The sequence below is a fragment of the Podarcis liolepis genome (assembly GCF_965112155.1).
Source record: "Podarcis liolepis genome assembly, chromosome: 6".
Classification (NCBI taxonomy): Eukaryota; Metazoa; Chordata; class Lepidosauria; order Squamata; family Lacertidae; genus Podarcis; species Podarcis liolepis.
In genome coordinates, this window is record NC_139559.1 from 65,524,273 (window position 1) to 65,536,483 (window position 12,211).

The 12,211-nt window shown below is 40.3% G+C and overlaps 1 protein-coding gene across 6 annotated transcripts in view; it reads right to left on the reverse strand.

Moving 5' to 3' along the window:
- SLC44A5 (solute carrier family 44 member 5) overlaps positions 1–12,211 on the reverse strand; it is a 149,658-nt gene that overhangs the window by 47,981 nt on the left and 89,466 nt on the right. For all 6 annotated transcript variants that reach the window (XR_014527774.1, XM_083510517.1, XM_083510515.1 and 3 more), the window contains one exon: positions 2,547–2,620. Coding sequence is in view for 4 of the 6 variants with exons in the window: in XM_083510517.1 (XP_083366643.1) it covers positions 2,547–2,620 (74 nt within the window). In the remaining 2 variants the exon portion in view is untranslated. The remainder of the gene's footprint in view (positions 1–2,546; positions 2,621–12,211) is intronic.

Below are 12,211 nucleotides of genomic sequence, written 5' to 3' on the forward strand. Positions count from 1 at the left end.
ATAAATCACTAGCTTTGGTCATGCAAGAAGATTTGATTGTCCTTTTATCACCACATGACAATATAATGTCTTTGGAACTACAGTGAGAGCTAAATCCCTTCCTGATTGTACCGTTGCAAATATTACTCAAGCCACACTGATTGCATGTATTACTAAAGCTAGAATTTCAGCTCAGCATTCCCCCCCCCCCCCGCCACAATCAATAGCAAACTCCACGCTCTAGAAATGATGGATCTGAACTTTTCTGTTTCTGTACCCATCCAAATAAAATGTGGACTCAAGATCTGCTTCATACATTTATAGACTATAGAAAACCTTCCCCATTTTTTTTATCTATAAAGAGCCAAAGGACAGAAATATACAGATCTTATTCGGTCACGAGTTGCTTTAGGCACAACTCATGATTGTGAATTGATTTATACTCTATTTTCCCTTTATATGAACTTTATTGACTCTCCTGCATTTGAACAGGAGAACTGCCTGGAGTCTATCCAAGGCTGATCTCATCTTTCATTTTTTTAAAAAAATAAAGCAAATGAAAAAGTGTAAAACAAGGCTGGTGATAATAATAATAATAATAATCGTATAGCCAACTTGTGTACAAGTGTGTGTGTAACAAGCATCCAGATCCGACTAGCTTCAGAATCTGAATTTGAGACTGAAAAAGTACTCCCATAAGAGGAACAGAAAATAGCCACCACCACCCAAAATGAATTTTGATTTCAGGATGGATAGCTTTTATTTTGAGCATTTACAGGTATTCAAAAGTTTAAGTAGAGATTCTCTCTTTACAGTGAGAGTACAGGCAATACAGTGACCAATGCCTGTGGGGAAAATAGAACTGGGCAACCAACAATTCAGTCATCTAGATTTTATGCAGTACATAATTCTGTAAAAACCTTATGTAGAAAACTGCTGTGAAATCCTAGCCAGAGGATTACAGGAGATTTGTGCATTGCTGGAGGAATGTACAGTGCAGTAGGAAGGTTTGAGAGTCCAGGGGTGCTGGGCACAAGCTACCAACCATCTCCCTAGCCTTTTTCCTGGAAGTATTCAGTTCTTCTAATCAATCTATTGTTCAGAATGATGAACCAGAAACAAATGTGATCACACATTTAAAATTTCTGTTTCACAAAGGGATAGCTTGAAGGGAAACACAAACTCGGTAGGGCAGGGTATTAATGGGTACAAAAACCTTTATTATACATGGAATGTACCTGCCTCAGGGATGGAGAGATCCCATGAAACATAAAGCATGATATCTGAGAGTCCTGTGCTAAAGGCAGGTAGTGTTTCTTTTAGAGCTGGCTTGGTTACAGGCCAGAGGAAATCTGGAACCTGTCTTTATAAATATTGAACTTGGTTCAGTTTAAAAGAGAGCCAACAAAAAAAAGCTATACTTTCATCTCGACTGTATAGTGACTGCCTTTTCTATGGAACTATGATGTGATAGAGAGCTGTACTGTTTGTTCCAGCAGGACAAAGGATGAACATCCTTTCTAATTCTCTTGATTGTACTTCTTCTGTGAGATGTGTGTTCCTTTTTGTAGTCTAATGGCATAATACTATTGCTATGTAGCTGTACAGCTTAGAAAAAATGTTATGATGTTAATAAAAAGAAATTTTTAAAAATTCACTAAGGCTAAGCCAGAACTGAAGTGAACTCTACTGCCAAAGAGCAGCATCACATGTAAATAAACAGCGGACTAAGTCCAGCTCTATTAATGTCAATGGGAGTTTGGCCACTGAGTTAAAAAGATGTATCCATGAGTTGAATATTCATGTCAGCTGCTGGGGTTTGTCTTGAGAAATATGGAGCTGCCTTCCCCAACATGTAACCTAACATGGCCAGCGGTCAAGGATAATGGGAATTGTAGACCGACAATTTCTGAAGGCCACCAGGTTGGAGAAGGCTTGTCTAATAAATACACCAAGTGATGTCAAATAAACACTGTGTGATAATGTCAGACATGGCTTGCATTGGACATTGGGCTGAGTGGAAATTAAAGAGACATGGAGCAGTGGCAGCTGTGTGCCTTATAAAGCTTCGGCTCTCAGTGAAGTTCTCTCAAACAAAATTGAGATGCACATTAAAGAATCTGCTGCTGATCATTAGCTCTGCATCCCACTTAAAAAAGCAACTGTTCTATTCATTATTTGCATGGATTGTTGCTAACATTATAAAGAATTCATTTTTAAAACTTTTTATTTTCTCCCACTTCTAATTACCAACATTTTCCTGCTATAACTACAGCTTTTTACAGTAATGAAGAACAAAATTATTGAACCATGGCTACTCTGCCAGCTTTGTTTCATATTGGATTTTTTTTGGTCAATATACCAATCATTTTTATTTTCCCCCTATAATTACAACAGTCAATGAGAGCAGGTAGTTCATGCTTTGTTTCCAAGAAATGTGTTAAATGAATGTAATTATATTTAATCGGGATGCCCATTTAACTTAAGGCAACAATTGCTTCTCAAGTAAATTAGAAGTTACTTTCCTATGAATAGGATAAGCATCAACTGTACATGTATTTACTTACCCACAATTCCTAAAGCAATGTAACCCAGGATGACCACAACGAAGATGACACAACAGAGAACGTCTGTACAATACCTAAAGACAGAAGATATTGAGCAGTTACACAAGTGTCCCATAATACAACTGTGAAGCAAAATAAAATTGAATTCTTGGTACACTGTAGGTGCAAATTGCATCTGTTCAGCAGATCTATCCATCCACTGCCAATCGCTTTCAGTGTGCTAATCCTTCTGCAAATCTCATTTTCAAAGCCACAACTATCTTGAGCCAAAAGTTCCATGGCAAGAATTAACCGTCCAAAATGCCAGTAAGATATAAGCAAGGCCAAATGTTTATATGCTTGCTCCTAGGAAGGAGTAGTTTACATAAAATGACAACGCACATATCCATGGACCACTTATGGGTTTAGGCATTACTGCAGTGCAAAGCATGATCATTCTGGTCATAGCAGCAGATTTCCTTCTTAGTCCATAAAAGTGTCCTGTGAATTACAAACAGCATACAAATTTACAACTTCTGCTTGTTTGGGGGGGGGGTGGAGATTGTGTTTATTGGCCATGAGCAGAAAGAAACTTTTCAACAAGATTTTAAAAAATAGAGATAATATACATTGGTGTCATTAGTTTGGGCAGTTCAGGACCTGACTGCCTTTTTTCAGAGCTGAATACAACTTTAATTCTAGATCACGGATCACCATTTGAAGCAGAGAAAACCTGGTGAACCATTGCAGTTCAGTGTCTTAATATTCAGCAGCTCAGTGATCAGATTACTGTGTGAGTGGATGTATGTGCAAGTCCCATAGTGCTCAGGGAGCATCCCCTCTCAAAACAATGCCACCACATGCCTACTCAAGAGTAAGCACAACTTAATTAAATGGCACTTTGTTCCAGGTAAGTAGGGTTAGGATTGCAGCCTCTGGGTGGTCAATGTTAGTCCCACTACATTAGACCTATTGAAGTTAAGATACACTGACTAACTTAGGTTCAATATTTTCAATGGGTCTGATCTGAGCAGGCCTTGGCTGAATATAATCTTCAGTCTGGAAATAAACCTGGTAAATTTAAGATCATAGAACTGTAGAGTTGGAAGATACCCTGAGGGTGATCTAGTCCAACCCCCTGCAATGTTGGAATCTCAACCAAAGCATCCATAGCAGATGGCCATCCAACCTTTATTAAAAAACTTCCAAGGAAGGAGAGTCCACCATGTCTCATGGGAGTTTGTTACATTGCCAAACAGCTCTTACTGTCAAAAAGTTCTTCCTGATGTTTAGTCGTAATCTCCTTTCATGAAACTTGAATCCATTGGTCTGAGTCCTAGCCTCCAGAGCAGGAGAAAATAAACTTGTTCAATCTTCCATGTGACAGCCCTTTAGATATTTTAAGAAGGCTATCATATCTCTTCTGTCTCTTTACCAGGATAAACATACCCAGTTCCCTCAACCATTCCTCATAAGGCTTAGTTTCCAGACCCTTTATCATTGGTTGGCCCTTATCCTTCACACATTCCCACTTGTCAATTTCCTTCTTAAACTGTGGTGCCCAGAACTGGACACAGTATTCCAGGCGGGGTCTGACTAAAGTGGTGCTGCTATTACTGTTCTTGATAAGGAGGTTCCTTGATAAGGAAACTAGATTTCTGTTGATGCAGCCTAGAATAGCATTAGCTTTCTTCGCTTGTGCAACACACTGTTGACTCATGTTAAGCTGATGGTCTACTAAGACCCCTAGATCCTTTTCACATGTACTACTGGCAAGTCAGGTGTCTCCCATCTTCTATTTGTGCAGCTGGTTCTTCCTACCTAAGTGTAGAATCTTAAGATACTTGTATGCAGTGTCCACAGATGCACGTATAACAACTGCTGTATCAACACAACTTTCATGTTTGAAACAGTCACCAGAATAAATTGCTTTCTAAATTATTTATTTAGACAAAATACTTCTCAATGGAGGTAGTTCTCACATTCAACTATAAGCCATCAAGGAAGAAGAAATACTGGGTGAGATAAATGCACGTGGATCAAATCCTTAATAATTTTCACACCTGGGAAATCTGAAGAATTTGATTGTCCCATAGAGCACTGACAGAAAAACAGCAGGTCACTTAGCTTCACCAGTCAAGCTGAAAACCCCCACGAACGGTAAATCCACAAGGAAGGGAAAGAATATTAGAACATTGAAGTCACTGTTAAAATAAATGAGCCAGGAGGAGTGGTGAGAGCACAAAAGCAGAACATGTGAACAGAGCACAAACTGCAAATGAACACCAGTATTGTTCAGCACTCTAACTTTAAGCTAAGTGGGTCAATCCACTGCACTTCTCTATACCTAGAGAGATATTCATTGTATCCAACTTAAAATATTTTACAGAGCTACAATCTGACCTATTTTTCAGTTTCTGATTTAGTATTCCTTCCACTTTGATTTTGTTCTCTGCTTTCAAGAATGCATTTGAGTCAACAAGTGAATCAACCCAACCCCATCTTCATTAAGTAAATAAAATTCAAGGGGTCTTTCACAGAAATGGCAAAGAACCACAAAGACTGCATAGATTCAAGGTGTTCGTTCCAGCCTATTTTTAGAGCAGATATTCAAGGTGGACTGATCTAAAGTATAATTATGTGTGCACTCAAAACCAGCTCTTGACATTCTTAGCTTTGCAACTGAAGGCCATCCTGGAAGTGAAGCTGGTAAAAGGCTTTAACGAACTTGAGACTGGAAGAGGGCACATCTCAAGAAAATTAAGTCATGGGTAATGCAGCTGCTAAGAGTGTGCTCAGCCTCAATCCATAAAGGGCAGTGAAATCAAGGATCTAGGGGCAAACTTTCTAGACAGGGAAAAAGAGGAAATGAGAACATGACAATAAGGGTGAGGTTAGGGGTTCACCTTGGTCACTGACAGCCATCCTGACAGTATATTTTAAAATACAATTTAAAATATTTATAAAGTGCTCACGTTATAAAAAAAAAAAACAGAAAAGATATATTTGCAAAGGCTGCTGTTGCCTTTCAAGGCATTATCTTTGAAAATGCACAGAATAATTTTGCTATTTTAATAAACATCTATTGTACATAAATTTGATAGACTGCAAATTAGAATGCGTAGTGTAACGTAAGTTGGATTCTGGGATTCAATTGGTTAGAGCATGGTGCTGATAACACCAAGGTTGCAGGTTCAATCCCTGTATGGGACAGCTGCATATTCCTGCATTGCAGGGGGACTGGGCTAGATCCGTGGTTCCCAATGTGGGGGACATGCCCCACAGGGGGGAAATTTGATTTTTAAGGGGGGGGGCAATTCGAGAATAAGTTATTAACAGTTAATAAGCTTCCAGGCTTCCTCTACGTAAATAGGAGTTCGCTTTTTGAATAATAAGAATTATATGTCATGGGAGGGGGCATCAGGATTTTAGGGATGCTTAGGTGGGGCATGGCCAAAAAAAGGTTGGGAACCACTGGGTTAGATGATCTCAGGATCCCTTCCAACTCTACAATTCTATGATTCTATTATATTCATCGGGGACCAAACTTAAAATATTTTACAGAGCTAAGTCGGTTCTTGCAGTGCCAGGCACTGGGTACCACAGACACCCAAGGATCAAGGTTTCAAAGGTTCAGAACAGTGTGACAGACAATGCCTCTCTGATGAGGAAGAAGCTAAATGAATCTGAATACAGATTATTCATTTGGAACTGCAGTTATTTAGGTAAGCCTCCTCTGAAAATTCTGTTCAGGGGGTTAAGAGTTACTGTCACAATGCAATGAAAGCTTCGATTTGCCTTGTGAAACTTGTCTATCTGGACTGATAGAGATTTACTCTCAAAAAGAGGAAGTGGGTGACCAGTGCTCTAATTCAGATTTGCCCCAAACATTTAGTTCAGGTGTTACTTTATTTTGGTTTTTAATCAATGCCATTACAGGCAAAGCAGTATCCTTTCCCTTAAGATGACCAATAAACGCTACGACCTTTTACTAACACAAGGGTAAATCAACTACTTCAAGACTGAAGCACTATTTCATTTTTCAGTGCATGTTAAAAAGTGCAACATTTAATTATCAAACAAAGAAAACTAGAACACTGCAATTATTCAGTAACATTTTCTCTCTCTTTTTAAGCAACATTATAAATTTACATAACTAATAGCATGATAAACAGCAGCCATAATCAAGACATTCTAATCATATCTTCCTTGTAACATTTGTAACATTTGGTGCAGTCATCCTCCAATGAGTACTTACTGTACGTATCCTAATTTTTGGCCTATATTTTATTTTGAATGTCACACACGTTTTACACTGCTGCACCCAACAGAGGTTTCATCGTGATGGAAATATACTACACATTTGTAAATATAAAGCAGGGATATTAGCTGTTTCAGCAAAACACACACACACAACTTGATAAGATTATGACATAATCTCTTTCTCCCTGCAGGATACTAAATGTGCCATAGCTCTCTTCATGTGGTGAGAGAGAGAGAGGTGGGGAGGGGGTAGCAGGTCCAGCAAGCAGGTAAACAACAAATACCTGAGGAGGGCTTTGGTTTTATTAGAAAGAAAGAGATTATATATTAATCTCATCAACATGGGGCTGAGCAACAAAGATACAACAGAGATATTTGGTTAAGGAAGTGTCGTCCCATTCTGCCCTTCATTGTATAGACTATGAATTCCTGTAGAGGATTTAGATGAGACAAAATTCCAGAATAACAGCAGATCAAGACACATCCTGAAAAGCAATGATTTGTTCTAAATATGAATAAGTGGAAATTGCTACTGTGTGGGGTTGCCAAATTTCAAAAAGTGAAAATCCAGATAACAAAGGCTTTTTAGTTTTTACGAAGCATTCTAATGTTCATTCGTCTATAGTGCTGAAAACTTTGTCCAGCAGTTAAGACCTTCTTTGTGAATGTTTATTTGCAAGTTTTTATGTCTCTCTTCTTGTTTTCTTTTCATCTACAGCTTTCCTGTTTTGATTTTAAAACTTTAATTTATGCTTCTCCTGCCTTAAACCACCTATTGTGCAGCTGAGCAGAGTAAAACAGAGGCTCACAACAGGCTTAAGGGAGGCTTTTGACGTTAAAAGAGGTAAAAAAATAATAATCTATATACCCTAAATATAGACCAGTTGGTGCAGGAACCAACCAGAGGAGTGGTGACCTAATCTTGAGTGGTGCCCAGGACCTGGCACAAGATGCAAGCATTGTTGAGCCAAGTGCCAAAAAAATCAAAGATGGATGCATTTGATTTCAAAAGAGGAAGCTTCACTCAAATGAGAGAGACACATTAATACGTCCTTTTTACAAAGTCAATAGGAACTCCCCTATGAAGAAAGGTTGCATCCTTTGGGGCTTTTTAGTTTAGAAAAAATGTGGGTATGAGGTGACACAATATACCATATTTTTCGCCCTATAGGATGCACGTTTTCCCCTCCAAAAATGAAGGGGAAATGTGTGTGCGTCCTATGGGGTGAATGCAGGCTTTCGCTGAAGCCTGGAGAGCGAGAGGGGTCGGTGCACACGGACCCCTCTCGCTCTCCAGGCTTCAGGAAGCTATCTGCAAGCCTTGGGAGCTCCACGGGAGTTCCCGTCGGGCTTCCAAGGCTTGTGGATAGCAGCCTGCATCCTGAAGCCTGGGGCGTGCTGCACAGCGCACCCTGGGCTTCGTGCAGATATCGGGCAGCCCCACAAGCTCGGGGGACAGTGGGGAGGCGGAGCGCCACCACCCCGCTATTCCCCGACCTGGTTTGGAGGCTGGCGGTGGGGAGAAGCGGTAAGTTTATAAAATTATGCATGGCATGGAGAATGTGGATAGAGAAAAGTCATCGTCCCCCCCATCTCATAAGAATAGAACTCATGGATATCCATCCACGAAGCTGAGTGTTGGAGGATTCAGGACAGATACAGGAAAGGACTTATTCACCTAACACATAAACTATTGGAAGTCCACTTCCACAGGAACCAATGATGGCCACCAACCTGGATGGCGTTAAGAGAGGATGAGGCAATGGCTATATGCTCTGCCTCCACAATTGGAGGCAGGAATGCTTCTGAATACCAGTTGCTGGAAACCACAGGAGCAGAGAGTGTGCTCTTGTATTCAGGTCCTGCATGAAGGCTTCTCACAAGCATCTGGTTGGCCAGTGCAAAGAAAGGAATACTGGACTAAACCAACCACTGGCCTGATCCAGCAGGCTCTTCTTACATCCCGATAAAGCTCCTCAAAAGCGTTGTTTGCAGAATCCATTTAATGCGCGACCTAATTTCAAGATCTTTTCAGCGAAAAGGTTGTTGTTGTTTAGTCGTTTAGTCGTGGCCGACTCTTCGTGACCCCATGGACCAGAGCACGCCAGGCTCTCCTGTCTTCCACTGCCTCCCGCAGTTTGGTCAAACTCATGTTTGTAGCTTCGAGAACACTGTCCAACCATCTTGTCCTCTGTCGTCCCCTTCTCCTTGTGCCCTCCATCTTTCCCAACATCAGGGTCTTTTCCAGGGAGTCTTCTCTTCTCATGAGGTGGCCAGAGTATTGGAGCCTCAGCTTCACAATCTGTCCTTCCAGTGAGCACTCAGGGCTGATTTCCTTAAGAATGCATAGGTTTGATCTTCTTGCAGTCCATGGGACTCTCAAGAGTCTCCTGAAGCACCATAATTCAAAAGCATCAATTCTTCGGTGATCAGCCTTCTTTATGGTCCAGCTCTCACTTCCATACATCACTACTGGGAAAACCATGGCTTTAACTATATGGACCTTTTTCGGCAAGGTGATGTCTCTGCTTTTTAAGATGCTGTCTAGGTTTGTCATTACTTTTCTCCCAAGAAGCAGGTGTCTTTTAATTTCGTGACTGCTGTCACCATCTGCAGTGATCATGGAGCCCAAGAAAGTAAAATCTCTCACTGCCTCCATTTCTTCCCCTTCTATTTGCCAGGAGGTGATGGGGCCAGTGGCCATGATCTTTGTTTTTCTGATGTTGAGCTTCAGACCATATTTTGCGCTCTCCCCTTTCACCCTCATTAAAAGGTTCTTTAATTCCTCCTCACTTTCTGCCATCAAGGTTGTGTCATCTGCATATCTGAGGTTGTTGATATTTCTTCCGGCAATCTTAATTCTGGCTTGGGATTCATCCAGCCCAGCCTTTCGCATGATGAATTCTGCATATAAGTTAAATAAACAGGGAGACAATATATAGCCTTGTCGTACTCCTTTCCCAATTTTGAACCAATCAGTTGTTCCATATCCAGTTCTAACTGTAGCTTCTTGTCCCACATAGAGATTTCTCAGGAGACAGATGAGGTGATCAGGCACTCCCATTTCTTTAAGAACTTGCCATAGTTTGCTGTGGTCGACACAGTCAAAGGCTTTTGCATAGTCAATGAAGCAGAAATGGATGTCTTTCTTGAACTCTCTAGCTTTCTCCATAATCCAGCGCATGTTTGCAATTTGGTCTCTGGTTCCTCTGCCCCTTCGAAATCCAGCTTGCACTTCTGGGAGTTTTTGGTCCACATACTGCTTAAGCCCGCCTTGTAGAATTTTAAGCATAACCTTGCTAGCATGTGAAATGAGTGCAATTGTGCGGTAGTTGGAGCATTCTTTGGCACTGCCCTTCTTTGGGATTGGGATATAGACTGATCTTCTTCAATCCTCTGGCCACTGCTGAGTTTTCCAAATTTGCTGACATATTGAGTGTAGCATATTGAGTGTAACATATTGAGTGTAGCGGAAAGGTTAGCATACTCTAAGCAACTTTTGTTGTTGCTATCATTTTCTTTTCTATTTCCTGTACAGCTTAAACAAATTGGAAAGCCTTTTTTTTTTTAACCATAGTACAATTACCTAGAATATAATATAAATTTCACACACCCATTCCAGGCTGCCACTGCCAGTATATAAGTTCAGTACCATGACTGAAATAGCTTGTGCCCAGGAATTCAGTTCTCAGCTATGGTAGCATTAAATATTAAACACATGCAGTAAGATTAACATAGGAAGGTTGAATACTGAATAAACTTAGGTGCACCGCACGGAGATTCATTTCCCTACAGTGCCTTGTACCAAGCTGCTATAAATTCTAACAAAGTAGCAAGATGTTAGATCATATCGGATTGGTAATTATGTATTTCATATTCTGATGGTTAAATAAGTCTTTGACATTCTAGTTCAGCTGCAAGGTGTCTGTATGTTAAGTTCTACTCTAATAACTATGTTGTTGTTATGGCCGGATAGCATATGTTAAATGCATTTTTCTCGTTTAAGGCAACATTTTTCTGCCTGGGTTTAAAGGGAAAATGTATCAGCAAACTTGTCATGAAACCAAATTACAGTGCAGGTTATGCACACAGCTTATGCTTTTTGTTCCTCCTAAATCATTGCAGAGCAAAAGAAGCAGGCCAATGTACTTTATTGCGGCAGTGAGGAGAGAATAATCTAGGAGGCAGAAGGCTTGGTTTTTATCAGAGCCATATAGAAGCATATTAAACCAGAACGCATTTCAGACACAATTACAATTTGTGCATGATTAATAATGCCCATGGCATTTTAATATATTTCCCTCTACTATTTAAAGAAATAAATAAAAAAGGATAAAGTATGCAGCTAGCTGAAAAATAGAACATCTAGAACAGGGCAAGCCAACTTGGCACACACATGTGCCATTGTGCCCACCAATACCTCCTACAGTGCCCAGCACTCAGGGAACATATCTTCAAAAATCCACAATGCATTAGAGACTGTTTGCTCTTTCTGCTTAGTTGAAAGCTCAGCTACTCCTACATCGAGTCTGCACCCTTTAAAATGTCCGCATTTCATTAGGAGCTAGGATTGGACACCCATACTCCCACCCATTCTGTGAGGGAAAGAGATGGGAAAAGCTATTCCCTGTCAGTGTGAGTGCAGCAGTGGCTTATGTATAAGAGTATAAAAAATTAAATAATAAACACAATAACAATATAAACACAACAATTAAATCACTGCAAAGGAAGCTAGACTCATTACAAGTAAATATAACAAACCTTAAAATGCCAAGGAATTAAAGCACATAAAAAACTGCAAAACAACAACAACAACAGAGGGTTTTAAACAAGCAATGTACTACAACTTCCAATATCTTGATCATTGGTTGAGGTGAGACGGGTGGGAGGTGGGAGCCCGACAGTATCTGGAAGACCGCAACTACAGAACTATGAGCAAATGCAAGTCCTATCACTGATGCAAAAAAATAATAATCAAATGTTATTGCACATATGTTTTATTTAAAGGGATGGGAGGCAGAAAAGTACTGGGAGTACAACCATTCAGGTTATAGGAGATAGCACATTTCACCTTTGCCTGCCACTATCTTGAAATGACAGCAATGGCATCAGCAATCCTCCTTCTGCTGCACTCCAAACAATGGTATCATCAGTCAGTGAGCAGTGTTTGTGGATACTTAAGGAAAGAAAGTTGGGCATTCGGCTTCAAGCTATTTAACTCCTCCCTGCCTCTTGCTGCTTGTTATCCACCCTCCTGCCCTTCATAGGCATCACTGCTCACCATTGTATGCAGTGTGTGTGTGATTTGCCTATTCTGTACAGATTTGGTGGCAGATCTGCTTAATGAGTGTCAGCCATTAAATAGGTTCATTGTGTGGAAGTTATATACTACATTATCAGGTAGTTAAGGGCACTTGTCAAAC